The 27,474-nt window shown below is 31.3% G+C and overlaps 2 protein-coding genes and 1 long non-coding RNA gene across 21 annotated transcripts in view; 1 reads left to right on the forward strand and 2 right to left on the reverse strand.

Moving 5' to 3' along the window:
• Nucleotides 1-504: 504 nt before the first annotated feature.
• Nucleotides 505-5,806, reverse strand: LOC134714768 (uncharacterized). Its single transcript, XR_010106577.1, has 3 exons — nt 5,301-5,806; nt 3,856-3,931; nt 505-1,672 (listed from the first exon to the last, which is right to left on the reverse strand). It is a non-coding gene; the product is annotated as an uncharacterized LOC134714768 (long non-coding RNA).
• Nucleotides 5,807-10,754: 4,948 nt separating this feature from the next.
• Nucleotides 10,755-14,711, reverse strand: LOC134714769 (intraflagellar transport protein 74 homolog). The gene is made up of 2 exons (XM_063576299.1): nt 14,561-14,711; nt 10,755-12,741 (listed from the first exon to the last, which is right to left on the reverse strand). Exons 1-2 carry the CDS (start codon nt 14,604-14,606, stop codon nt 11,006-11,008), a joined length of 1,782 nt encoding a protein of 593 aa, XP_063432369.1. The 5' UTR covers nt 14,607-14,711; the 3' UTR covers nt 10,755-11,005.
• A 4,583-nt stretch (nt 14,712-19,294) lies between these two features.
• Nucleotides 19,295-27,474, forward strand: part of LOC134714771 (tubulin polyglutamylase ttll6-like) — a 40,959-nt gene continuing 32,779 nt past the window's right edge. For 18 of the 19 annotated variants that reach the window (XM_063576320.1, XM_063576310.1, XM_063576300.1 and 15 more), the window contains exon 1: nt 19,295-19,445. The gene's annotated coding sequence lies outside the window, so the exon portion shown is untranslated. Of the gene's footprint in view, nt 19,570-27,474 lie in introns of all 19 variants that reach the window. The other variant, XM_063576301.1, reaches the window with a different exon arrangement.

The raw sequence follows: 27,474 nt of genomic DNA on the forward strand, positions 1-27,474 counted from the left end.
TTGGTTCAAAATATTTTGAAGGGATTTCGGTTGCAAATTAATTTTATAGATTTTATTGATCATTTAGATAGCCTCCCCCCTTTTTTTTGGGTATTTTTGCAATAAATTGAGGAAAGTCTCATATTTCAATTAAACCAAGCATTCAAAAATAAATACTTGAATTATACAGATTGTATTATGCAAAATAGGTAATTCAAATAGAAAATTCAAAGTGAAATGGATTTTTGTGTCACAAACAATAGTAAGCATCAGGCTTAAAACAGGGGGGAGCTGCCAAAGACAAATTCTTTTTGGTATTTTTTTTATTCCAAATTCCTTCAGTACACTTGTCCTTATTACTTTAAAGAGTAAAATCCTTTCATTTCTTCCTAGTAATCCTATTTTGGTTATTGCAGCCTGCTAATTACTAAAGTTTTATTCTGGTTACTCAAAAATGATATGAAATTTAATGTCAAGTTCATCATATTAAAAAATCTTAAGTATTGACATTCAGAATATGTGTTCTACAGGTAAACAAGATAAGACAGTTGCAACCTTTTACTTGCATGCTGTTAACAATATAAGTCATTTTGATCATGAGTACCTGAGACAGTGATGATAAAATCTGAATTTCTATTGTACAAAGGGAGATAATCCAATAAAAATGTCGTTTTTTTTAAACCTTAAAATTGCATGTACATATTTATTTAAACTAACATACGCTTCATCAATTTAATAAAATACAAATATATCTCTATTAGGTTATCTGGTGAGAAAGTTAATATTGCAGTTGAGCATATACTATTCGTTTGCTTTTGTTGTAGTACTGTCTTAAATTCTCCTCGAAAAATGTCTAAATTCCTTTTAGCATTGATATATTTATAAATATTTCAATCTGTTTAAATGATCAGAAATGTTATTTTATTTATACCATTAGTATTATATTTAACAATCAATGTAGATGATACAATAACACAAAATGATGCTTAAATGCAAGAATAAAATTACTATAAACATACATAAAAGTTAATTCAAATTGACTTAGCAGCACAAGACAATTGTTGCATTAGGTATAAAATTTAGGGACATATTAAATTATTTCCATACTATCTGATAAAGATTTACATACATGTAACTACATGAACTACGAAAGGTAATTTACTAACAATTCAATCAATAAAACTAGTTAGTCAATCTAAGTAACAAATTCTGACAAATGAAAATATTATAATGTTTATCAAATGGCCAAGTACAACCGTAATCTTCTTGATTGTCTTCAATATTGATGACCTTTTAATGCAGAAGTAATTTTCAGACTTCTTCTTTGCTGATGAGAAAGCCATTCTAATGGTGAGACAGTGAGAACACTCTAAGTCCTTGCAAATGTCTCTCTCTTCTCATTTGTGTTGCAACTGTGTGTTGACTTGGTTGTTGGTAAGACTTCGGCGAGATTCACATTGCTGTTTATTTCTTTTTTCAAAGCATATCCATGAGTTCCATTTCAATTTATTTTTATTTGAGCTTGCAATTTTTTAACACCAACAGGAAAAATCAAAGACAGATCAGAGCCTTATTCAAGAATCCGTAATACTATCCAAGTTTTTCTTCATCATAAACATGTTTATCAACAAAAATGTGTCCCAGCAATCAGTCTTGTTTCATGAACTCCAGTTATTTTTGGATCACCAAATGTCTAAAAAATAATAAGAAAACAATTGTTATCCATTAAATGATTGAAATTTCCTAAAAAAGAAATTAATTATTAACTTGGTCTTAGTGTAAATGTGTTTCGATTATCACAACTCTGACATTCCAGTACATAGAATAAGAAATAGAGTAAACTAGCTAAATAGCTGCAGCAAACTTAATTTTAATGAAGTTAACTTTGCAGATTTCATCTTGTATTTAATTAATGACATTATGACAACACAAAAATAGGGAGATGAGTATTGAATACAAATGAGACAAATATACACAAAATATCAAATGAAATGAATGTAAGTCCCCTGTACAACCTTCAACAATGAGATTTAAACAGCTCAAGTACATTACAACGCAGAGATTGCACCTTAATGAGGTTGGTGGTGTTTGTATACCAAATATAGTTGACTAATGCATAAAGTATTAGCCAAAATAGACCATAACTCAAAAACTTAACTTTGACCACTGAATCATAAAAATGAGGTCAAGGTCAGATGACACCTGTCAGCTAGACATGTACACCTTACAATCATTCCATACAACAAATATAGTAGACCTATTGCATATAGTATAAGAAAAACAGACCAAAACACAAAAACTTAACTATAACCACTGAACCATGAAAATGAGGTCAAGGTCAGATGACACCTGCCAGTTGGCACCTTACAGTCCTTCCATACACTGAATATACTAGCCCTATTGCTTATAGTATCTCAGATATGGACTTGACCACCAAAACTTAACCTTGTTCACTGACCATGAAATGAGGTTGAGGTCAAGTGAAAACTGTATGATGGGCATGAGTACCTTGCAAGGTACCCACATACCAAATATAGTTATCCAATTACTTATGATAAGAGAGAATTAAACAATACAAAAATTCTTAAATTTTTTTTCAAGTGGTCTCTGAACCATGAAAATGAGGTCAAGGACATTGGACATGTGACCGATGGAAAGTTCGTAACATGAGGCATCTATATACAAAGTATGAAGCATCCAGGTCTTCTACCTTCTAAAATATAAAGCTTTTAAGAAGTTAGCTAACGCCGACGCCGGATCACTATCCCTATGTCAAGCTTTCTGCAACAAAAGGTGCAGGCTTGACAAAAAAATCAAACTAAGTTTAGTTCTGAATCCCTTATACCTTGATGTGGTTCAATTTAAAGCTTTTAAGACATGCCCGAAATTAGAAAAATACGACTACAATGCACTGTTTAATTTTGCATAATATCAAAGAACACCAATTATTCCATTGTTTTATCAAATCAAGTTTAACTTTATTTAGATTTGAACATATTTTATTTGCTCAAAGCAAAAAAGCATCAGCCACAAGTAAAACATACTTAAAGTTTAACTTTGGACGCTTTTGACCCTATAGCTGATATGGATCATTTAAAAACAAGCCAAAACATTTGAAATTTGTAAAACAATAAGCATTGAAAACAAATATATAATTTATTTTACAGCTAAATTCCAAAGGCATGTAAATCTAAGAATTTGGTTAGCTTGCATGGTTTGTTTGTATATTGTACAATTACAATTGGCATAACGTCTAATCAAATTTAAAAGTGCTCTTCAAGAAGATATCAACATTAATTACAAAGCTTGAATTAATATATATACAACGGAGCAAGCAAACCTTCCAAAGTTTTACTCTACATGCAGTAGGAAAATAGCTGTAATAATGCTTAAAGTGCTTTTTCAAAAATGAAAAATACAAATGTAGTCTTCAGGTTTACAATATACAAATGTATGCATGTATACTATAAATGAGAATCTGTCAAGCTGACAAGAACATATATATTTTTTTCTAGGTTTAATTCTAATAAAGAAAACAATTTCAATATGATGAGTAATGAAAATTTTGTTGTGTAAATTGTACTGATATGGCCTTTACATGCCTTAATTGATTATAAAATAAGAATTTGAGTGTTATGTGTGTTATTTTTACTTTTTGTTTACCAGATTCAACTTTTAAAATTGAAGGGTTAATCTTATTTCTGAACATTTATCATGTTTTTACAATAATAAATGTAACTGGTCAATTTCCAATTTCTATATATGATTATATTTCACAAATAATGCCACAACACAGGTCATATTTGCTGTCTATTTAGTAGTCTCTTGTTATGACTTGTTTGATTCATTTTTTTATCAATTATATCATATATTTACCTATATGATCTCCTATCATACATGTATCTGCTTTCTTTTTTATATTTTTTTTTGCTTTTCCATCTTCAACATTAACCTGTTGATAAGAAATAAAATATTGTATATTTGTGCATTTGCATGATCAGTACAGTGAGTTACATCTACATGTATATGTACATTGTAAATTGAGTTGGCTTTATAAAATAATGCATTGGATCATTGAAAAAAAGTTTTGTAGATATGATAATTAATCTGTGTAAATGTCATAAATGCTACGATATCAATCACACCATCAAGTAATTCATTTCTTCAGTATTGTCATTTTGAATTTGTATTATCTGAGTAATCTGTAATGTTATAATCTCATGTTGCCCGTTCTGTGCCCTTTAATTTGGATTAGTTTGTAAGCATATTCTATTCTGATTCTATCTTATTAACTGATAGAAGTAAATACATGTACAAGTTCTTTTCCCATGTTTATAACTGTGATACATGACCTTCACTTCGAAAATATAAAGAAAAAGATTCACAGTAACAAATATTTAGAGAGAAAAAAAACAAGCTCATAGTCTGTAAAACATGTTTTTGAGTTTGAGAACCATATATTGAATCAATCTAGTTGCATTGTACAAAGTAGTATCGGCGGAGGAATGAATAAAGAAAGGAAATTCACAACTCTTCCGGAGCTATATTGTGACTTGAACAGTGTTTTATCAAAACCTTACAAAAATCTTTAGGTAAGGGATAAAAATAATGGTAGGTAAGGGTAGTGCGGTTAACACACATACTTTTTAGTTGGCCTAAATGTACAGTAGTTTTCGTTATGTTTTTGTACATTAATTTGTACGTGTTTCTTGTTATTCCTTTTTAGACCATTGGTTTTCCTGTTCAAAGGGTTTTACACTAGTAATTTTGGGGTCCTTTATCATTTTTATTGCTTGTTGTTCCGTGTGAGGCAAGGCTCTGTATTGAAGGCCGTACATTGACCTATAATGGTTTACTTTTATAAATTGTTATTTGGATGAATACATGTAGGCACTCATACCACATCTTCCTATATCTATCTACTGAATGTTTACTATTTCAATGGGTTATATTTAAAAACAGGGATTTGAAGCAACCATTAATTTTGAATTAGGAGAAAAAAACCTGAGTCAACTGACTCTTATTGACAATTTGGAAAACAAACTCAGGGCGAAATTTGTAATCGAATATATCTTTTACCATGATTATGATAATTTTCAGAAGAATTCTAAATCATTATAAATGTATGTCAATGAAAATTAAATCAGTGTTTGCTTCCAGAAAATTATGTAAATAACACCCCCCCCCCCCTTTTTCTCCCAAAGACAAATGGTCAATGCTCTTCTTCCTATATTTATGAGTTGATGTGATGTTTCTAAAGTAGGTCTTTTTATGGTGTCAAATTGCTTTTTCTAACCAAAAGAAATAAATAACAAACTTACCAGAACCAAATGAAACTGAAAGTTTTGCCTACGAATTTCCGTTGCTAGATTTGCAAGGGTCATGAAAGGATGACATCAACTCATTTTGTCTTCTTGTCCACTGCAATCCAACCTCTGTCCATGTTTGCAGCATATGCATTTAAAATTATGTTATGTGAGTCTGAAACCTAGACATGATTATCAGATAGTGAGTCTAGCCTCATGTCATGTCTAGACTATCTGATCAGGATCAGACTTATTCCAATGACAGTTGGAATGTCTTGGCCACATGGTTTACTATGTTTTTGTTACACTCTTTCAATGAAAATAAGTTTTTGGCTACACCATATTCATCAAAAATACCATTATTTTCTATCCTTTTGCACATTTGTTGATTTCCCTCCTTCTGTTATTGACAATAAATCTACCTTTTATTGTGAAGAGTTTTACAAAGGGAGATAATTTTAGGTATATTTTTCAGTTTTTCATCATTTATTTAAATAAGCTTATATCAATTTGCAATGAAAATCCCGTTAAGGAATAGTAGTTTGAAGTGAACCATAACGTTTACCAAAATATTGTTTCAATTTGAGTGACTTTTGAGGTTTTATGGACATTTTCAGTACAGGCTGGATTCAAATTCTAGAAAAACACATTTATGTCAATAAAAATAAAAACAAAAGTAAAGGTTGAAATAAGATAAAAATTACAGTTTATTTTAGCAGAAAGTCTGAATTTTAAGGTAAAACTGTTTTTTTTGTCATATAATACTTTGAACTATTCAAAAAAAAAAAAAAAAAAATGTCCATTTTCAACAACATTTTTCAGCAAATTTGGTACTTTAATAGAATTGCCCTGTATTCACATATTTTGAGATAAATTGTCATTTTTTATACATAGAACTATTAGATGTACTTAGTACTTTACTAGGAACCCAAAATCAGCTGAAAACTCCACAACCCCTTTCATAATTTATTTTGGATTTTGCATGGTTTTCTCGTAGACATCCATTTAAACATCTAGATACATAAATATCATGATAGATGCCAAAAACATATTCTAGTATAATATGGTAATATTCACCTTTAGTATAATATATTCAGCGATAGCCCTCACCACCAAGAAGGCTATTGTTAATGTTTTTGTAAATGCATGAATACGTATAATGGTCTTCAAGTAAAAAAAATGTACAACTTTACTAAATGCCAAACTACGCAAATAAATACCCCAAAAAATGTAAATATGATACAAAATGTTGTCTATGAAAATACATGTACAAAAATTACTCGATTCTGGGGTTACCTGAAGAATTGACACATAGAAAATTTTGCCAAATAAAATATTTGGAATAAAAACATTTACAAATCTGACAAGAATCAAAGACTTACAATATAATATGTGTAAGTAAAAGCTGTCAAATACATGTACCCTTTATACCATGAGAAAGTATAAAATGTAATTGTAGGAGCTACAGTAGCATAAAGACTCTCCTCTCCAGAATAATTAAACATTATAAAAGTGCTTTTTTTAAAAGATTAAATATTAATTTTCTTGTACATTGTAAAAGAAATATTTGTAAATTGGTGAAACATATGTTAAAGATAAAACAGCTCAATACAGGATTAACTAAGAATGTGTATTTATAGTCCAAGATTACTCTGACGTCCAACGGCTGAATCGATGGGTCACTGTGAAAACTGTCTCAATATGAGAAAAAAAGGGTGGCAGGTAAATGATACTTACATAAATGAAGAGATAAACGAAAAATGAACAAATTGATACCCGATTTAAATAATTCCATGGCCATTAGTTGGCACCAGAAGTGAGGAAGCAGCACATCTAATTTGGATAGGCAAATATCCACTTTTTGATATGGGACGAGCTCCGATGTTCCATGGCCCTTGTTTGTCTGGCAAAACAGCCGTTGGACGTTAGAGTAATCTCAGAATAGTGTATTTATTAAGCAACTAATTTTTGACAATTGCTGTTTTGCTGTATATGACCTAATGATTTGATTTTAAGACTGTGATAAATCTCCGTCCAAGTATATATATGGCCAGTTTTTTAAACATTTATTTACATATACATGGTTGTTTATGTAATTTTTTCTTGTAAAGAATGGGAGATAACTCTATTTATTTTATTTGACTTTTATCTATTTATGGTAAATTAGGCCTTTCTTCTTGATTGTTTTCTTGTTATCTGTTGGTAGAGAACATTAGACTAGATTATAAAAAAAAATTGTTAACCCTAAAATGTTGATTTCAAGTTTTTCTATAACAGGTGCATACAACAAAGTCTCTGTGATCTTTTCAAGGTATATTGTATTAAAACTTCTGTACTATCAAGAATAAATATCTTTTCTGTACCTTAATTTTAATGATGTTGTTAATAAATTCTTAATTTAATAGATATGTGTGCAAAATTTAAAAAAAAAATTTATTGTGTAAGTAAATTAATTTTGTAACCAAATGATGTTCATGCCAACATTGCTGATACCACTATAACGTAACGGTACCCAAATTGCACCTTTTAAGCAAAAATAGCAGTGGATAATTTACAAGATTTTCTAGAGACTAAACATGTTGTAATTTTATGATCCGATAGTATGCACGTCTGTCAACATAGGTAAATATATTCCGATATAAATAATGTTTACAGTATTTATCAACAGATGAAGTGTTTACTGAAAAGGCAAAATGTACTGAAACATCGCCATGCAACGTCATCAAAACGTCACCTTTTCAAAATTAGCAAATACAATATGTTTCAAGTATCAATTTCTTAAAAAAAAGAAAAGTAAGCATGGACAAATATCCAATTGTTCAAAATATTTGAAAAAAAATAACAAAAGCTCTGTTATTCGACTTTTGACGATGCAAATTTAAGCATGGATGCAATTTGGGTACTCCTCATTACAGAATCATTGATGGTTTGGATGTTAGTTTAGACCAATTTTTCTATGATTCCATATAAATTGAAAATCAAATTGGTGTACCTATATAATAAATATTATAAAAATAAAATGGAAACGTTTGTCTTGATCATAAAAAAAGGTAGTTGAAAAACTGTCAAAATAGGTGCAATTTGGGTACTGTCAAGTTACAGGTGATAACATTTGTTTTAAATATCTAAGTTTTTTGCATATTTTTTTTTTATCATATATGTACTTTTGAACTTGAATGCAGTTGCCTTCTACATGTTTATTCTAAATAAATAATGTCTAGGACTGGACAATAATGTTAATTGGTCCTAAACAGTGTAGAAAAGCTTATTTCTCTTCAAAGAAAAGTTCATATCATTTGATAAAATTTGCCATTGGGAGGAGGAAATAAGAAAAATAATTCAGTATTAACTACAAGCATGATTGGTTATGTATTCAATAATGATAATCAAAATGTTTTATTTTTTTTGTTTTGCATAATAAGTATTTTGGGTCAGTATAGAGTAATGTGTGTTTTGTCTTTTTACATTTTTAGGTAATTATATAAACATAGATTTGTTATTATTTTTTGACTGCTTGTGACTGTATTAAACAATTGTGCCTTAAATTTGTTAATGATTTATTTTATGTTTTACAGATATATAATGTTTCTATTTTTTAGACAAATATATATTTACTACAAAAATAAAGAGTTTCATTTAGTTGTACCCATGTCCTACCTTCTGACGTCACACATTTGTTCACATCATCATACAGATATTGATCTGGATTCTTGATACATTGGTTTATAATTTACAGACCAAGTTATACATTCCTTCTATTTCCAGTTGACCAACATTTGTCATTTGAACAGAACATTTCTATATTGTACTTGAAGTGCAAGCAGATTAAGAGCTGATATATTGGTATATAATTGTAGCTGATTTGATTTTTTTTTGGTACATAAGTGTGATGAATAACAGGTTAATTTTGTATTTTGTACTTTAATCAGACTTTTCCTGATTACACCAGACTGCATTAAATAAATTGAAACCAGTAAGCCTAAACCATTAACTAAACAGGTTTGCAAATGATCTCATAGATTTTTATAAAGTTTTGTAAGAAACAAAGAAAAGTCCATGGTATCCAGGAAACAGACTTGATAATTATGAAAATTGAACATTGACCAATGAACCATGGAATGATGTCAAGGTCAGATTAACCCTGACAAACAGACAAGTCACCTTGCAACCACTCTATACACCACATGTAGTTGACCTATAGCTTATATGACAAATAGACCTTATAAAAAATATCATTGACCAATGAACCATGAAAATGTGGTCATGGTCAAATGAAACCTACTTGGTGCCTTTTATAGGTTATTATGCAGTATGGGCTGTGCTCATTGTTGAAGGCTGTACAGTGACTCAAAGTTGTTTATTTCTGTGTCATTTAGTCACTTATAGAGAGTTACCTCATTGGCAATTATACCACATCTTCTTTCTTATAGTTAGACATAAACAAATTAATTGCATACATCTATTGCTTATAATATCTGAGATATGTATTTGACCATGTTAACTTAACCTTAACCACTGCTCCATGAAATGAGGTTAAAGTCAGGTGAACACAGTCTGAAGGACAATAAGACCTTGCAAGGAAACCAACCATATACCAAATATACTTATCCTATTACTTGTGTTAACAGAAATTAACAGGACAAAAAACTTTTCAAGCTATTACTGAACCAAGAAAATGAGGGTCACAAATAACTGACATATGCCAGATCATACTAACAAAATGTCAGGTCTTCTTCCTTCTGAAACAAAGTATAAGTATCACATAAAGTTAAAATTAACAATGAACTGTTTCAAGTTTTAGATGAACTCTGCTATAACAGAAATGTACATGTTGCAATCATTCCATATGCATACACAAAATATAGTTGACCTTTTGCTTATTGTTTTCTAGATAAAGCCCTCACCACAAAAACTGGTTATTTACCAAAAATATTAGAACCCTGAAAGACAGACATTAACACTAACAATCATTAAATATTTAATATGGTTTATCCATTGCTCATGACAATGAAAACTTATCATTCCCCAATTAATCATGTTTCTGAGACTAAAGTTGGACAGGATAAACCCTGCAACACTAGCATTTGAACCTCACACTTATTCCATACAACTAATACAGTTGACCTATTGCTCATAGATTCGTAGATATGGATTTGACCCAAGAAGACATATTGACCAATGAATTATAAATTATAAACGGTAAAAGCTGCCAGACTGACATAAAGCCATTGCAAGGCTCTCATATATATCAAACACTGAAAACCCTGTTTTTATGTGAATTGTAGACTTTTGACCCAGAAAAAATTTCATTCATACTTGTAATCCTTTGATTTTATTGATGAAGTTTTGATATAATTAATAATCAAACTTTAGGATAGACATGACCCATGGTTATCTGCAGACCCATGTTTATCTCCAGAACCTTATCAAACTTAAATGAGAGAATAAAAACTGGTAGATATATAATGATACATCTTGTAATATGTATACACAATATTTAATATTTCAAAAACACATAATTTAGTTTAGATTTTACTAGCTTTCAATAGACGTTAATTGTTTAATGACACAAGCCATCATCACTGATAGAAAATTACAATTTTGAAGAAATGTCATTAGAAAGAAAGTCATAAATTATAACATTGTTTTTGTACTTTTTTCTAATAAATAAGAAATTTAACAAAGAATAGCATCAATGTATTTTTTTTTAATAATTTGAATCACATGCTAGGCTTTCCTGCCATTTGACTTTGTAACTGTTGGTTGAAATCCTGAATAGCATTGAACACACGTCTGTTTATTGGTCGGAAATCACATTCCATTGTTTTAGCAGCAATGAATTCTTTCATAACAAAGTTATTTTGTTCGTGATGCTGCCATTTCCTCTCTAAATTACCAAGCTGCATGTATGTTTCATTATCATCTAGCGACGTCTTCATACCTTCATATTTAGAGGTCAACTGCTGCATGACCTTTTTAAAGTTTTCTTTGCGTCTTTGAAGTGATATTCTGTCCTCTTGAAGTCTCTTTCTCTTCTTTTCTGATAGATCCCTTAACTTGTCTAAATCTGAATAAGTTTCTAAATCTTTTTCCATTGTTGAATTCTTTTCTCTTAGCATAACTAATTCTGTTGTAATTTTATCTTCCAACTGTTCCACTTTCTGTAAGTCCACTTGTAACTTGTCACTTTCAGCAGCAAGCCCAAGAGTTGTAGTTTCTGATTTTTTCATTTCTCCTGCCTTAAAAGCTAAATCTTCTTTCATAGTACTGAGTTCTGCTGGGGATGGTAGTGCTGAGAATCGCCCCATGTTTCTACTCATATGTTCCAGAATTGCTATAGTGTTCTGCTCCAGTTGTGTCACCCTTTGATGTTCCTGGTGTTTAGATTCTTCAAATGAATTAAGGAACTCGTCTATTGTTTCCTCCCTTTTCTTTAATTCTTTGTACTTTTGATTTCTCTCCCCTTGATTTTCCTCTATATCAATATCTAATTGTCTGATTTCCTCTTGAACCTGTTCTATTTTTTCTTTCAGATCATTTGTCTGTCGTTCCAAGCTTGCTATTTCCTGGTTATCTTCTTTTACCTGTTTTAGTAACTTTTCTCTCTCTTCGGCTGGTGATGATTGATTCTTAGTTTCTTGGACTAAAGCATCTCTCTTCATTTCAAGGTCATTCAATTGTTCATAAAGACGAACAGCTTCTTGCTTTACTTGAGAAAATGATAGTTCCTCATTTGAATTTTCAATCTTTGAATTAAGTACATCTAGTTCCTGTTGACCTCTTTCCAGCTGTTTCAACATATGTTCATTAACATCTTTGAGTTCAAAATATTTTTTTCTCATTTTTGGATTCATGTCATTAACAATATTATCCGCCATTCTTTTTTCTTGGTCCAATTCCTGCTCAATTTGTCTGATCTGATCTTCTTTTTGCTTTTTTATTTCAAACAGCTCTTCAATTTTTTTTGCCTCCCTTTCATTTGAATTTTTCAGATCTTGTAAGTCCATTTCTACGTCCTGAATGTCTTCATCTGTGGTCAGTTTATCTACCAGTGTGTTATAGTCACCAAGTTCTCCCTGTAAATCTCTTATTTCTGATGCTAGTACTTCTGCTCTCTTCTCATAGGTCAGAAAAGCAGAATTTTCTTCTGAATTATTTTCTATCTCTTTATTCAACCTTGTATTTTCACCATTCAATTCATTTATTTTACTCCTAACTAATCCCAGAAAGTAAGTTCTATCCTTGACAGTTCGGCCTTGACCTTTGACTCCAGTTTTCATTCCTCCTAACCCCTGTTGTGTCATTGGCCTGTCTTCCACTTTTAACTGGGACTGTAAAGCCCCTCCTCCAGCTACGGATCCCCCTTTGGTTCCTGGTCTAGCTGTACCAGGATTCATTGCTGTGGTCAAACGGGTAGCAGTACCTCCTTGGATAGCAGTTCCAATAGGTCTAGCACCTAAAATGAATAAATGAGGAAATAACATTGTGTAATTATATCTGATAAAGATACAGTTTTAAACTAAACATGATTGAAATTATTAGGGTAATATTTATGATTGTGTGCTTATACTTTTGAGTATACTAATTTACTTAACAAGAATAGTCTACTCACCTGACAAATAACTGGAGTGAACACAACTTTGATGTATTTATTTTTCAGATTCAAAGAGACCATTGCATACATTTCCCTACACCTTTGGTTATGATTGTCTTAGCAGTTTCAGAATATTTAACTTTATATAAATCCTATTACCCTTTTAATTTCAAATGGTAACCATGTGTTCTTATTGTCACTATGTTTGCTAATTGATTGGGTGTTGACTTTAACCAGATGCCGATTTAACCAGTTTCGGATTCAACCAGGTGCGGATTTGTCTTTTTCTATCGGTGCCCATTTTACCAGATGCCGATTTGACTTATGCCTAGAGTGGCAGACATGCATATATATCTTATAAAATCAGAGGCGGATTTAGGGGGGCAGGGGGCCCCGGCCCCCCCTTTTTGGGAAAAAACTTGGTTGCTTATATAGGGAATCATTGAAGCATGACTGGAGCAGGCCCCCTCTTAGGTCAGTCAGTGGGCCCCCACTTATGAAAATTTCTGGAAACGCCCCTTTAAAAAAAAAAAAAAAAAAAAAAAAAACAGTCAATAACATCAACCTTAACAGATGTAAGGGCATGCTCGACTTTATTTCCAAACATCATGAAAGTTCTCTTCTTACTTGCTTTGACGAGCGTCATGTCAAGCTCCGTCGAAAGAGCTAACTCATCCCTTAAGTTTATCAAGAATGATTTGAGAAGCACCATGAAGGAGGATCGCCTAAATGCTAGATGCTTCTTTTATATGTTCACAGAGACATTAAACTTGATTTTGATAAATTATTGACGATTACGCCATGAGAAATCCAAGTAAAATGGTTCTAATGAATCCACTCTAGTAATTGAAAATGAGAGTCCGTCAGTATTTTTCGGTGTTCATTTTAGGTTTGGCGTCAAGGTACATGTATACTAGAAATATGTATATTTCCACATTAAAGCAATACTCAGAACGAAAGAACTTTATTCTTCAGTGTTTATTTGTCTTGTATCATGTGTGTCCTTCAACGAAACCAGAACTTAATCAAAAATAGAGGGATTACTTCATAATTTGATGCTAAATTGTTGAAATTCAGGAGCTTCTTAGCTTCCCCATGGACCCTAAACCGTAATCACGCCTCTCATTCATAAAATCCTGGCCTAAGAATTGAAATGTTAAGTAACTCCTTATACCCTTGAGTTTGGAATTTCTCGTTATTGGTCTACTGCTGTTAAGATCCATCCAATCATTTAAATATACCATAGACAATTAATGGAGAGAATTCGGCATAAAAAATGTCACACCCTGACACTCTAACTGTAAAATATACATGCTCCAAGTCAGAAACCGTTACAATAGTGCAATTCTCTTTTATTTTATGTTTTTAAGCCAAAAAAAGGTCAAAAATTTTTTTCGCCTCCCTTCGCTCGGCGAAATATTTTATTCTACGCACCCCCCTTTCAAATATCATGGACACGCCCCTGTAGGTTCTTAACCATTGACTGTTTAATCAAAAGTGATTAGTGTTATTGCTCACTAAATGAAATCCACAACTAAACAATAATGATAATAGTATTAATACGAAAACCTTCATACCATCCCCCCATTTTTAAAAGTGTAAAATTCCCGAAATAAAACAAATTGATGAGTGAGAAACAGAACCATGGCTGTCGAACGTGTTTGATTGGTTATTTAAGCACCTGTTCTAGGTCTACTGCCACCGGCGCTGGGTAATCTTCCAGCCATTTCTCTTAAATAATAAACTTTATGGTTATAGTTTACTGTTGACAGGAAGCAGGTTGTAGGAATGTTGTCTCTTGATTTGGACTTTTCGGCATATCCGGCAAAGGGGAAGACCTAAAAGGAGGAAGTCGAAAAATAAAAGGGAAACATTTACAGATTTTAAGTAATTTCTCTTAAACAGATCAAAATGAATTGAGGATGGAAACAGATTCTGATAGCTCATTAAATAAACTAAAAATTCAATTAAAAATGATATTGATTATGAAATGCAATTTACAAAACAGATGTTCGGAATAAATAAATAAATAAAAAATAAATAAATACGTTTTATTTAGAGTCGGCAAGGTATACAAACAGAGACAACATAAGCTCTAATTTCATGAGCTTTTAACCCACATACAAATACATTTATAACAATACAACATTTATAACAATACAACATTTATAACGTCAATACAACATTTATAACAATACAACATTTATAACGGCAATACAACATTTATAACAATACAATATTTATAACAATACAAACAATATTTATATTCATTAAATTGAGAATGGAAACATTTATAAATTTATCTCAGTGTCCCTTTGACAAATTACTAGAAATTGATGATCCCGATGAAGCGCTCCTAAGTTTTATAAATATTTTTCTAGAGTGTTGAATCATCATACTCCACTCATTAAAAAGCGAGCTAAACATTTTTATCAAAATGAGTGAAGAAATGATGAAATGAAAAAACGTGATTATTATCATAAGAAAAAAAAGACACATATAACTAATTTTTTTTCGAGAAACAAGGTTAAATACCTCATAGAAAATTCAAAACCAAATTTTTATATTGATGTATTAGAACATGAAAAAGGAAACAGTAGCAAATTATGGAAACACTTCCATAATGTAAATGGTTGTGAAAATGATCAGGACCATGCAATCTCAAATGACTGTAGGCTAACAATAAACAAATTACAGACCCTTTAGAGCATTGGCAGCAGTCCTGTTGCGCCAATTACTGTTTTCAGGGGTATAATTTGCGCCAATTTGTTTTTGTATGCCCCACCTACGATAGTAGAGGGGTATTATGTTTTCTGGTCTGTGCGTCCGTTCGTTCGTCCGTCCGTCCGTCTGTTCGTCCGTCCGTCTGTCCCGCTTCAGGTTAAAGTTTTTTGTCAAGGTTGTTTTTGATGAAGTTGAAGTCCAATCAACTTGAAACTTAGTCCACATGTTCCTTATGATATGATCTTTCTAACTTTAAAGCCAAATTAAACTTTTGACCCCAATTTCACGGTCCACTGAACATAGAAAATGACAGTACATGTTTCAGGTTAAAGTTTTTGGTCAAGGTTGTTTTTGATGAAGTTGAAGTCCAATCAACTTGAAACTTAGTACACATGTTCCCTATGATATTATCTTTCTAATTTTAATGGCTTATTACATTTTTTTATCCAATTTTATGGTCCATTTAACATGGAAAATGATAGTGCGAGTGGGGCATTAGTGTACTTTTGGCACATTCTTGTTTTCCAAATGTATCAATTGCGCCAATATTCGGAACTCATTTGCGCCAATTTACCTGCACACATATTTATTCTCCTTTTTGCCTTAAAAGGTATCATATGTTCGGAGATATTTCACCAAAAAGATGAGCATCTGGAGAGAAATGAGTTACAATGCATTAGAGAATCAATGTAAAGAGAGAGAATAAAACTTATTGCGTTGCAGAATATTTAATACTAGAAATGCCAAAAGAGGTGAAAATAGAAGCTTTTGCTCATTATTTTTAGCCACATATGTTGATTACACAGTGCTTTGTTCTCACCATGCGTATGGGTTGAAACTATCTACCGCAAGACGTACCAGTAATGCAGCAAAAGCAACCTACAGCAATTATAATGAACTTTTTTTTTGCATTTAATCCTCCAATGTTTGCGTTATTGGACAATAAAGTGAAATTACATTGTACAAGCTACTACCTCGATACATTAAATTGGCAAGTACCCATGTAGCAGCAGTAACAAGAAAGGATGTTACAGAAAAGGAAACATTTGCCGTGTAAACTGTCAGTTCCAAGGAGGAGGGAAGTCATTTTTCTTCTAATTGGCACATTCGTATGTTTTATTTTTTGGCGCAAACGATACCATGTAATTTTAAAACAGGTGGCGCAAACGTAGCATTGGAGAAAAAAGTTGTGGCGCAAAAGGACGCATTTTTTGGTGCAAACGGATCTCTCCCAGATTGCTGATACTTTCAATAATTATTTTAAAAATATAACTGAAAAGTAATTCTTAATTCAAACTCAAGCACCAGTTGTTCTACAAAACTTGATAATTGTATTTCATTTCGTATACCAGAAAATGTTTTTTTTTACCATACCACAAATAACTAATGAATTTGTTCTCCATCAGTTAACCACACTTGATGAGAAAAAAGCAACATGTCTTGATAATATCAGTGCACAGTTTTATAAAAATGTCATCACAACTAATTTCAGTTTCATTTTGCCATGATATAAAAATAAAAGTTAAAAACATATGATAGTTTCAACTACAGACCTATTGGAATTTTACCATTACTATCTAAGATCCTTGAGCGACACGTACAAACTCATTTGATTAATTTTCTAAACAAATGTTATCTATTGTATGTCATGCAATCAGGCTTTCGTGCAAACCATTCCTGTTAAACTGCTATGCCTTCTTTGTTAAATAAATGGTTAAAAGCCGTTGATGAAGGAAATTTAGTAGGGGCAGTATTTTTATATCTGCGTAAAGCCCTTGATCTTCTAAATCATAAACTGCTCCTTAAAAAATTGCAAAAAATTAAATGTTCTTATAATTCAATCCATTGTCGTATCAATTTCAAATATTTTTTCAGATTTATCTACATTAAAAGCAGGTTTACCTCAAGGGTCCGTTTTAGGTCCTTTATTATTCTTAATATTTGTTAATGATTTGCCTTTGTGTAATACTAATCATAATATTGATCTTTTTGCTGATGATAGCACTATTTTGAATTGGAAAAGACAAAAGGTATACAAGTCAGACACTCAATGTTGTATTATAAAATATTTGTCATTGGGTTGATGACTGAAACAAAATGTTAGTTAATGTGTCAAAAAAAACAAGGGGTGATCTCAGGTGGGAAGGGTAAGCAGATCCTGCTCCACATGTGGCACCCGTCGTGTTGCTTATGTGATTAAATAACACGAACTTAGAAAAAAATCTTCCAAGTAGATGAAACTCTATGTAGCAATTCACATAATTGCATATGATGTGACATTTATTCAAATATCAATAAAATATTTTCAATCTGCATTACAGCAACAGTAACGGCTAGAAACAAAGCTTTATTTTGTATAAGAAATTAGGTATTGCTTGAATAACGTGTTGTAAGTTTGTGCATTAAAATTTCTGCTAGACCATTACAAATTGTAAATGTGAGAATTTATAGTTGCAAATTACTCATAGAGTTGGCAGATATAGTAGAACACTTTTACAACAGACAATTATCCATTTAACAGGGTTATGGAATTGACGAGGCATTCAATTTGCTCACGGTGAAGATTTAGGAATCTATCAGAAATATCTTCAATTACAATTCAAGTGATATCGTTAGATCCTTTATCAATTTGCCAGAATACGTTTTTTTTGCTTCATTTAAAAAAAAAAAGTAATGATATTGATAAAGGAATAAATTGCCCCGTGAATGAACCAAAAATTGGTTAAAAGTAAAATGTATGTTATCATTAGAATTGTGTTATTGCATCTGATTGTATTTGTCTTATCTTGTATTTTTTTTTATAATAAGACATCAAAGCAACAGATAGCTAATCTATGTGTTTCTCTGTATGTCTTTTTTATTGTTCTGTTTTGTTTCGTATTTTATACATATATGTTCCTGTCCATGTAAAATTAATCAAAAAGTCCACAAAAATCATGACCATTACGAGTCAAACAGAACGAGTAAAAAACAACAGTAATAGTCCTGATTTGGTACAGACATGCTCTGAAGAAAATAATGCTTTATTTTTTTTATCTGCCAGATATGTAGGTAGTTAAACCTCCCACTTCTATGACAGTTTGATCTTGTTTTATAGGTAGCTAAACCTCACACTTGTATGACAGTTGTTCCGTGTCTCAAAATCTGTTGGGTGAGAAATCAAACAAAATCAGATTTATTTTTGTGTAAACAATATTTTATTCAGAAACAGATAAATTAATACATACATAAATTAATTAGTCTCTTAAGATTCGTATATGCTTCAGAATAAAATTGAATGTACAGTTTAACAGTCTACACCACAGGTGCTTGAGGCAGGGACCTCTTTTCCTGTTTTTCTTTTTTTCTTCGTATTTAATATTTTCATAAAAAAATAATGCAGTACAATAATGTATGATATCTTACCATACATGTAGTTTATTTGTGCTCATCTTTACTTTGGATAAGACTGTAATGAAAGATCATAAAGCAAAAAGCTATATTCTTTTTTTTTTATAATTGACCTCGGCTCTCCAGCGAATTTCATATGTACAATCAAGTTGTCCCTTTATTTATGTCTGGTTACTCAGCAACGTATATCAATACGCGTTCTCAATATATTAATTGGTTTTCTTGCGAGCAAAAAGAACAATCTATGTTCAGAAAATAATTTAATTTATGAAACTGTTTAAGTTTCATAAAATTGCCCGTCATTTCCCAAACTTTGGTCAATGAAATCGTTATAAAAATAGTGCGGAAGGAGAAAATTGTAAAGGGAGTGATTTACCTCCACCATTTTTAAACAACATGGAGGATAGTGTTTTGGAAATCACGTAAAGATATGTGTTTTTATCTACCTCCAGGTAACCATCATTCATATTGAACTTTTAATGCAAAGCCAGTGTTGTCCTTGTCTCCGATTTATCCATCAAGTCTTCACTCATATAAGAAGAGTATGCTTTTGCAAACGTTACGTTTATGAAAGAGGTTATTATGTTTTGACACCTCCACTCTATAAATAGAACAGTAGCTAGCTATGCTCAATACAAGTACATATACATGCATTTTATATCACAACCCTTGAGGTCGGAGAAACAGACCGCGATAATTTGTTTCTTTTTACTAATAAGAGTCCTCTTGGTGTGTCAATGCTAAGTCAGCAGTTCGACGTTAGTGCAAAAAGGTTGAACAAATGCCAATGGCAATCATTCATTGAATCCGGTCTCACTAATTAGCGACAACAAGCGTCAAGAAGCGACAACAAGAATTATTTTAGCGACTATAAGCGACAAGAAACTATTTAGCGACAAGAAAACATAATTTTTTTAATTAAAATTAATTATTGCAATAAATATTATAGTCGCCGTCAGCTAAAATTCGTAGCGGTTATCGGTAAAAATAATCTAAACTATCAACCGCGTTCTCTCGAGATATAGTTTTTCTCATTCCATTCATAAATCGCAAAAAGAAAAACCACTACTGACCTACCTTTTAAGTGATAGCACTGTAATAATCCTGACCTTCACATTTTCGAGAATGTTTTCCATTGTAATTCCGCCATCTTCGTTTCTATGAGGATCATTTGTTTACATGTGAAATTCGTCATTTACGCAGTTTCCTGAAATGTTCTTTTCATTGATGTGATACGGTTTCCCGCGCTTTATGCAAATGTTATGAAATTGAACTCCAGGGGAACACTTCCGGAAAAAACAATGGCGGATTCCACCATTGAAAATAGTCTTTGAAAATGTGAAGGTCAGGATTATCACAGTGCAATCACTTAAAAGGTAGGTCAGTAGTGGTTTTTCTTTTTGCGATTTATGAATGGAATGTGAAAAACTATATCTCGAGTGAACGTGGTTGATAGTTTAGATTATTTTAATTGATAACCGCTACGAATTTCAGCTGACGGCGACTATAAAAGAATATGCAAAAGAAAATAATTTTAGCGACAAGAAAGTTAAAATTGATAGAAAAAATGAAACATTATTTACATATTTATTTTATAGTATAGCATAGTATTAAGCAAATGAATCAAAATATTATATTCCATTATACCCACTCCATTCGTGTTTTCATACTTTGATTTTGATGAAAACAGATACATACATTATCTTATACATATTCTTCATATTTAAAAATAAAAAAAAAGAAGCTCAATCTCTCTCTTCTTCACAAATGTTTAATTTCTTCATCTACCAATATACTAATAATATGAGGAAGGCGCTACCTTAAATGCCAGCTTTATAATGTTCTAGATAATGATTGGTTGTTGGTTGTTTAACGTTCAGTGGCAAATATTTCATGCATGTTCAGAACCAAGGATTTGTATAGTAACTATACAAATCCTTGTCAGAACGAATGTCCAAGGCACTTATAACAAATAACATTTTGTTGATGTCTAAAATAAAATTATAAGTTCAGATGGAAAATGCTATTTTTCTTGAAAAAAATATTCTGATTCCCAAATTGATGAATAAAAAAGCATAGGACAAAAAAATATTTTGAATCCAGATCTTTGCCAAAAATGATTTTATCTTTCAGATATGCTAAATAAATTTAACTTTTATATATCTAAAAACATAAAAACTTCCCAAACCGCACATATGTCAGTCTGTACACAGTATTTTTTAGGTGATAATAAGACTGTATTTGCCAATTTGTTATGGTAAACCTTAATACTAGTGTTAAATTTTGACTAAATAATTTTAAATGATAGCGCTGAAGGGCTTCGGTAAAAAAAAATCTGACTCGAATAAAAAAAACATTTGTATTTCTGATCATCTTCAGTTTGTGAGTTCATTTGGTTACAGACAATAACTTGAGTTAAGTAAATGGATTTCCATGAAATTTTACCAGGAGGTTCATACACAAAACTCAAAAGGAAGAAAAGAATTGATTTTGGGGTTATAGTACATTATTGGGGGTATTTTTATTTTTTTATTTTGGGTTTTTCTTCCAAAAATTACCTTATTTACATCAATTATACTCATCTAGTACAAATTTGGCAGGAGATGCACTCAAAATAGGGTGTTTTAAACATTTTATCTGTAGTCTGTGCATTTTTCCTATGATGTACATGTACTTCTTGATAATGTTGATGTGAGTATCATGATAAAGAAAATATATTTGGTAACCGTAAGTATAAATTCACAATTGACATGCACCAGAGCGAGAAAAGGATCTTCTTTCCCTTTAATTCCAAAAATTGCACATGATTTTTTTTCTCTCACAGAAACACATGTCAGAGTTGTTTGGTAAATAAAACATTTGTCAATGTTTGAAACTTTCAGTAATAAAAAAAACAGTTTAGCTTGTTTGAATGTTTCACTGATTGTGTGAAAATTTTAACAGCAATGTACAAAACACTTGAATGAATTGCATTATCTGCAGAATTATTGATAACTTTCCTCACAATAAATTCACAAGGACATAAAACTAACATATTGTCTATGCTATTCTGATCTGAGTTTTATACATACATATACTGGCATGGCTGGTGCTGTTTCAAGTTTTTTTCTTTTTCGGTTTCTTGAGAAGTATTTGTTTAACCTGTTCAGTCACTATAAAGTGTTACAATTCTTATTTAGACGCAACACATTAATAGTGACCAAAAAGGTACTGCTTTCACATGAGAGAAGCTAGAAAAAAATTAAATGAACACATTTTCAATATTTTTGTAGGACTTACTATCATATGAAATTAAGGAGATATGTAGTTAGAGACTTCTGCTGAATAGAAATATTTGGGTCTACCTGCTACCTGTTTTCAAATTAGTCCATATTGAAGTTTAAAGGATCCAAAATTAAAATATGTTTGATTTCAACTGACAAAAAAAATTGTGTTATTTAGGGACAACATCAAAAGTTTAATGTAGGATAAAAAACTTAATTCAGATATTCGTCTATCTATATAATAAAACATTTTAATTAAATATATCTGCTCGTTAATTAAAAAAAAACATTACATACAAATTTCTTTATGTCTAATAAAAAAAAATGTTTTCTTGTCGCTAAATAGTCTTCTTGTCGCTTGTTGTCGCTAAAATAATTCTTGTTGTCGCTTGTTGTCGCTTCTTGATGCTTGTTGTCGCCAATTAGTGAGACCCATTGAATCAGTTGGACTGATTTTTTGGGGAAAGACGGCTTCAAGCCATCAACCCCCTATGGGATTGACCAGAGTGACACTCCCTCACATCATTCATTTTGTTTTTATACATGTTATAGTGTGGAAAACCCCCTAACAAATCTTACTTAGATTGAAGAGAAGGAGACTCAGAAATGAATAGTTTGACTTTAAAACACTTTTTTACACATTTCCCTTCTGTTTCTCACGAAATAATCGTATCTTGAACTCTCCTTTACACTATTTACGTTTATTTTACAATCCGGAAAAATTAGTATGACGAGATATTCTAAATATATCCAACCTACATTGTATTATATATATAGTGACGTTATTCTTGGAAGAAGCAGGGATATCCTTCACCAGTTCACTGGTTATTTAAATGATTCTTAGAGATCGTGCACTAATTACAAATTCGTATTTGTTAAATCTATTATAACATAATATTGTTTACTGTAGATGATTTAAACATCAACATGCAATACTTTAATTTGTAGGTCAACAACTTTCAAAATAAACAAAGATCGTGGGTTTACATGAGACAGGGGAAAGAAACGATTTTATTACTTTTTTCGGGTCTCACTAATTAGAGACAAGAAGCGTCAAAAAGCGACACGAAGGGTCAAGAAGACTATTTAGCGACAAGAAAAAAATATTCTTCTTGTCGCTTCTTGACGCTAAAGTTCTTCTTGTCGCTAATTAGTGAGACCACTTTTTTCTGTAAAAATTCTGAGAATCTTCCTCCAATTCAGGAGCACCTCAATTGATGAGTAATTTTTCACTAAAATAAAAGTTAATGTATTTAAACACATCAAATGTGACATTTTATTGGATTAGTAGTCTTCTATTAAAACTAAATTTTTTTGTACCTACATAATCATTGTAATGGGAAAAAAAAATATAATAAAAATTTGCATTTTGTAGTTTAAACATATTTATTATTTACAAATATTTCAAAATTAAGATTTGGAAACAAACTTCACACAGTTTACATCACTCATATTGTTTTTTTTATTAGTACCTGTTTCCCTGTGATGAGAGTTGTAACTCAGAACTTTAACAATGGAAATTTAAAACTGAATAGATTATTCAGTCCACACTTTCTAATGAAAAAACTTTAAAATCCAAGAGTACTGTCACAAAAAATGGAAAATGGCCCTAGCCTGCAGTTCAGTGGTACACAATCATGATTTCAAAAAATATTGTAGTTGTTGTGAAATGACAGAATTCAGTTGAGTTTTAGATAATAAGCTATCAACTTTAATCAAATGTTTAGATTTAGAAGATGGAGATCTCTTCCATTGGTCCAAATTGAATCCTAAACTAAGGAAATGAAATTACATAAACAACAATTGATTTCAATATTGTCAACCTTTCTACATGTTCTAGCTGTTCTCTTTTTCATTCTTCATATGAAAACTATCAAAAGATACCCCCCCCCCCTTTTTCCAAAAACATAATTAAATAGAAACAAGGTCCGTCTTTCCCCTCAGAGCTTTTCAGCTCTTTCATTAAGTAACTGTATTGAGTTGTTTGCCAGAGTGAAAATTGTACAATGTACATGCAAGACTTGAATATTTACAAGAGAGACAATCTAGTGTGCAACACACACAGAATACATGTATTTTTATCAATGTACAATGTCAGTACACCTTATCTCTATTTGTGCACCATTGCTGCACATGTACATCACACAGATTCCTGTAAAATTTTGATGTCATAATAAAAAATATCTGAAGCCATAATGGAAAAGCGATTGTTGTATGACATCAATACACCTTATCGCTAATCCTGCCTGACCCCGCCGCTTGAACTTTTGACATCAACAACAATCACATTGACCACTGAATTACAGGCTTCTCACTTGGGACAGGCACATACATAAAAAATGTGGCGGGGTTAAACATGTTAGCGTTATCCCAACCCCTCTAACCTGGGACAGTGGTATAACAGTACAACATAAGAACAAACTATAAAAATCAGTTGAAAAAGACTTAACTCATCAGATAGACAAAAAATACAAGTGGACGTGGACGGGTACTTATACATTCTGACACAAAAAGACACTATGAACAGATCTGAGAGTACTCACAGTTATCTGACAGCTAGCTCAAAGCCACTAACATGACTAACAACTAATAAAAAAATCATGCCTCTAAGACTAAACAATCAATCCGTACACATCCAACATACAATGGATTTAGTGTAAAGATGTCATAAACAGCCAGAGAAAAACATGACATTGTGCAATGCCAAGTGACAGGTATTGACAGATTGTAGATCCATGAAAATGTATATGTATATGTATATAACATACTAGCAATATTTAGTGAGCTTTTAATCTACTGATAACAAAATTAATATTTATACCAATAAAAACAATATTCAATGATCTTATTACAGTTTTGAATAGGTAACTTTTTAGAATAAGTTTGTTTAAAGGAGCAACAAGTTTACATGGATCATTTCTAAATTTCCGGGCACAGTTAACATTTCTGTATAAATGAGGATGTGCTATCCTGTTTGAAATAAGTTTTCTACAGGTACAACCAAACTTCAAAACCAAATCTTTATATCTATGGAAAAATTTAGTAAAGGTTTTAAGTAATTTATGGTAACGGTATCCCTGGTTTAATAATTTACCAGTAATACATAGGCTGCGTTCTTTAAAATAAAAACCGTCACAACAGACACAGGCATAGCGAACAAGTTGTGAAATATAAACACCTTAAGATGGTGCCAAAGCAAGGAACATCACCATCTAAAAATGGAAAATTAACAATAAGGAGCGAAAAATCGTCTCTTGTCGTAAATTTTAGTGTGTAGTTTCCCGTTTAAAACTGAAATATCTAAATCCAGGAAAGGACAGTTATAACCGAATACATTTGATTTATTTAAAGTAAGTTCCTTGGGGAAAATTTCAGCAGTATATTGAGAAAATTCTTATTACATGTATCTAATGAAAAAATATCATCAAGATAACGGTAAGTGTTGTTAAATTTATCAATTAAATGCAATTTGGACTGGTCTTTTCTGAGTTTAGTCATAAACAGTGATTCGTAACAGTACAAAAACAAGTCTGCTAATAAAGGAGCACAATTAGTGCCCATGGGGATACCTACAACCTGTAGATAAACTTTGTTGCCGAAACGTATGTAAATATTATCAAGGAGAAAATGAACAGCTTCAATCATCTCATCACACCTCCAGTAAGTATATCTAGCATATTTACCTTTCTCATTAGAGAAGAAGGCTTTATATGAGTTGCAGCAAATATATCTACATTCAGTTTTACCAAACGACCATTTAATTAAATAGGAAAACTTTTGTTTAATAAGATAGTGTGGAAGTGTAGTGTAAAGAGTACATGTAGAAAAATCAAAACTGTTAACAGAATCAAAAGGACCATCCAAAGCCCATAATTTATCTAAAACATCCAAAGATTTTTTTACACTCCAAAAATGGTTTATACCACTATGTTCATATATTTTATTACAATAGTTTATGATAAGCTCTTTAATAGTAGTTAATGAACTAGATAAGAGCACTGACAGATAAGTTGTAGAACACTTGCTAGAGGCTGAGATGAAACGATATTTAAATGTTTTTTTGTGTAGTTTAGGTAGCAAATACATAGTAGGGACCTTCAAATGTTCAGAAAAAAACCTTAAGCTTTGATGTGGTTGTGATATGCTTGTTTACTATATGACTCTGTGAAGCGGATGGACTTGAATGTAGATGAATTTAAAATTTCATTCTTAAGAACGACCGTATAGTATTTACGTCATACCACAACCACATTGTTGGCTGCTTTGTCGGCCGGTACAAACTCAAACCCCTTTGAAAGTATTTGAAGTTAATTTCTTATTCTGGAAATAGGTGTGTTATGTACTCCATTATTTGCTTCTAAATTATTTTCAAAATGTGATATTCTCTTATCTACCACATTCATACATTTATTTTAAATAAAAATCAAGAGATTTTTTATCAGATTTTTCCGTTTACACCATTTTTTACAAAATGAGGAAAGAACATCTTTGGTGACATGACAACACTAAATTAAAGCATGCAGAAGAATTTTTTGCTACATTCCCAGCAAGGACTGGAAACTATTAAAAGTAATTGTTTTGCAGGAAAATATGAATGCCTACTCTTTTTATCTAATCTTTTAGAAAAATTGATGTTTTACAGAAGAGTGTGCACCATGCTCTTGCACTGCACTATTATTAGAATTGTAAAATATAATGATATACAAATGAATGAAAATTATATATACATGTAACTGTTACATTAATATAATTTTAACAACAAACCAGTTCATCATGCAGACTTCTTATACGTTCAGGTATTTCACATCCAATTTTTTATGGAAACATTCTTTATAATGCACAAAAATATTCACCTCCGAAACTAACAAAACCTTTAAATAGACTTATTAAGAATGGATATAGTTATGATACTGTTGTCAGGTCATTAAAGACTGCTTATTTTGGCGTTAATATTGATTCACTTATAGGGTCTTTGCTTAAGAACTAAACACATTTTTTCAAAAACCAGTTATTGGCATGACACAGGTTACATGTATGTTCTTCTCATATATGTTATGATGGTATGATACTAAACCCCTAACCGGAAGGATTGTGCCAGATATTCATATAACAGGCTATTTTTTGAACTTGGAATTATTTTTAATTATGGAATTGGCATAATTTCTTGTGTTTAAAATTTTTAATAATTTCCATGTTTTTGGTATTATAATCATTTGAG

Source organism: Mytilus trossulus, chromosome 4 (genome assembly GCF_036588685.1).
Source record: "Mytilus trossulus isolate FHL-02 chromosome 4, PNRI_Mtr1.1.1.hap1, whole genome shotgun sequence".
NCBI classification, from domain to species: Eukaryota; Metazoa; Mollusca; class Bivalvia; order Mytilida; family Mytilidae; genus Mytilus; species Mytilus trossulus.

Excerpts from the sequence above, each read along its gene's own strand:
- LOC134714769 (XM_063576299.1), bottom strand. The coding sequence starts at position 14,606 with ATGGCTGGAAGATTACCCAGCGCCGGTGGCAGTAGACCTAGAACAG. Across the intron at positions 12,742-14,560 it reads TGGCAGTAGACCTAGAACAG|GTGCTAGACCTATTGGAACT; the intron begins GTGCTTAAATAA and ends TATTCATTTTAG.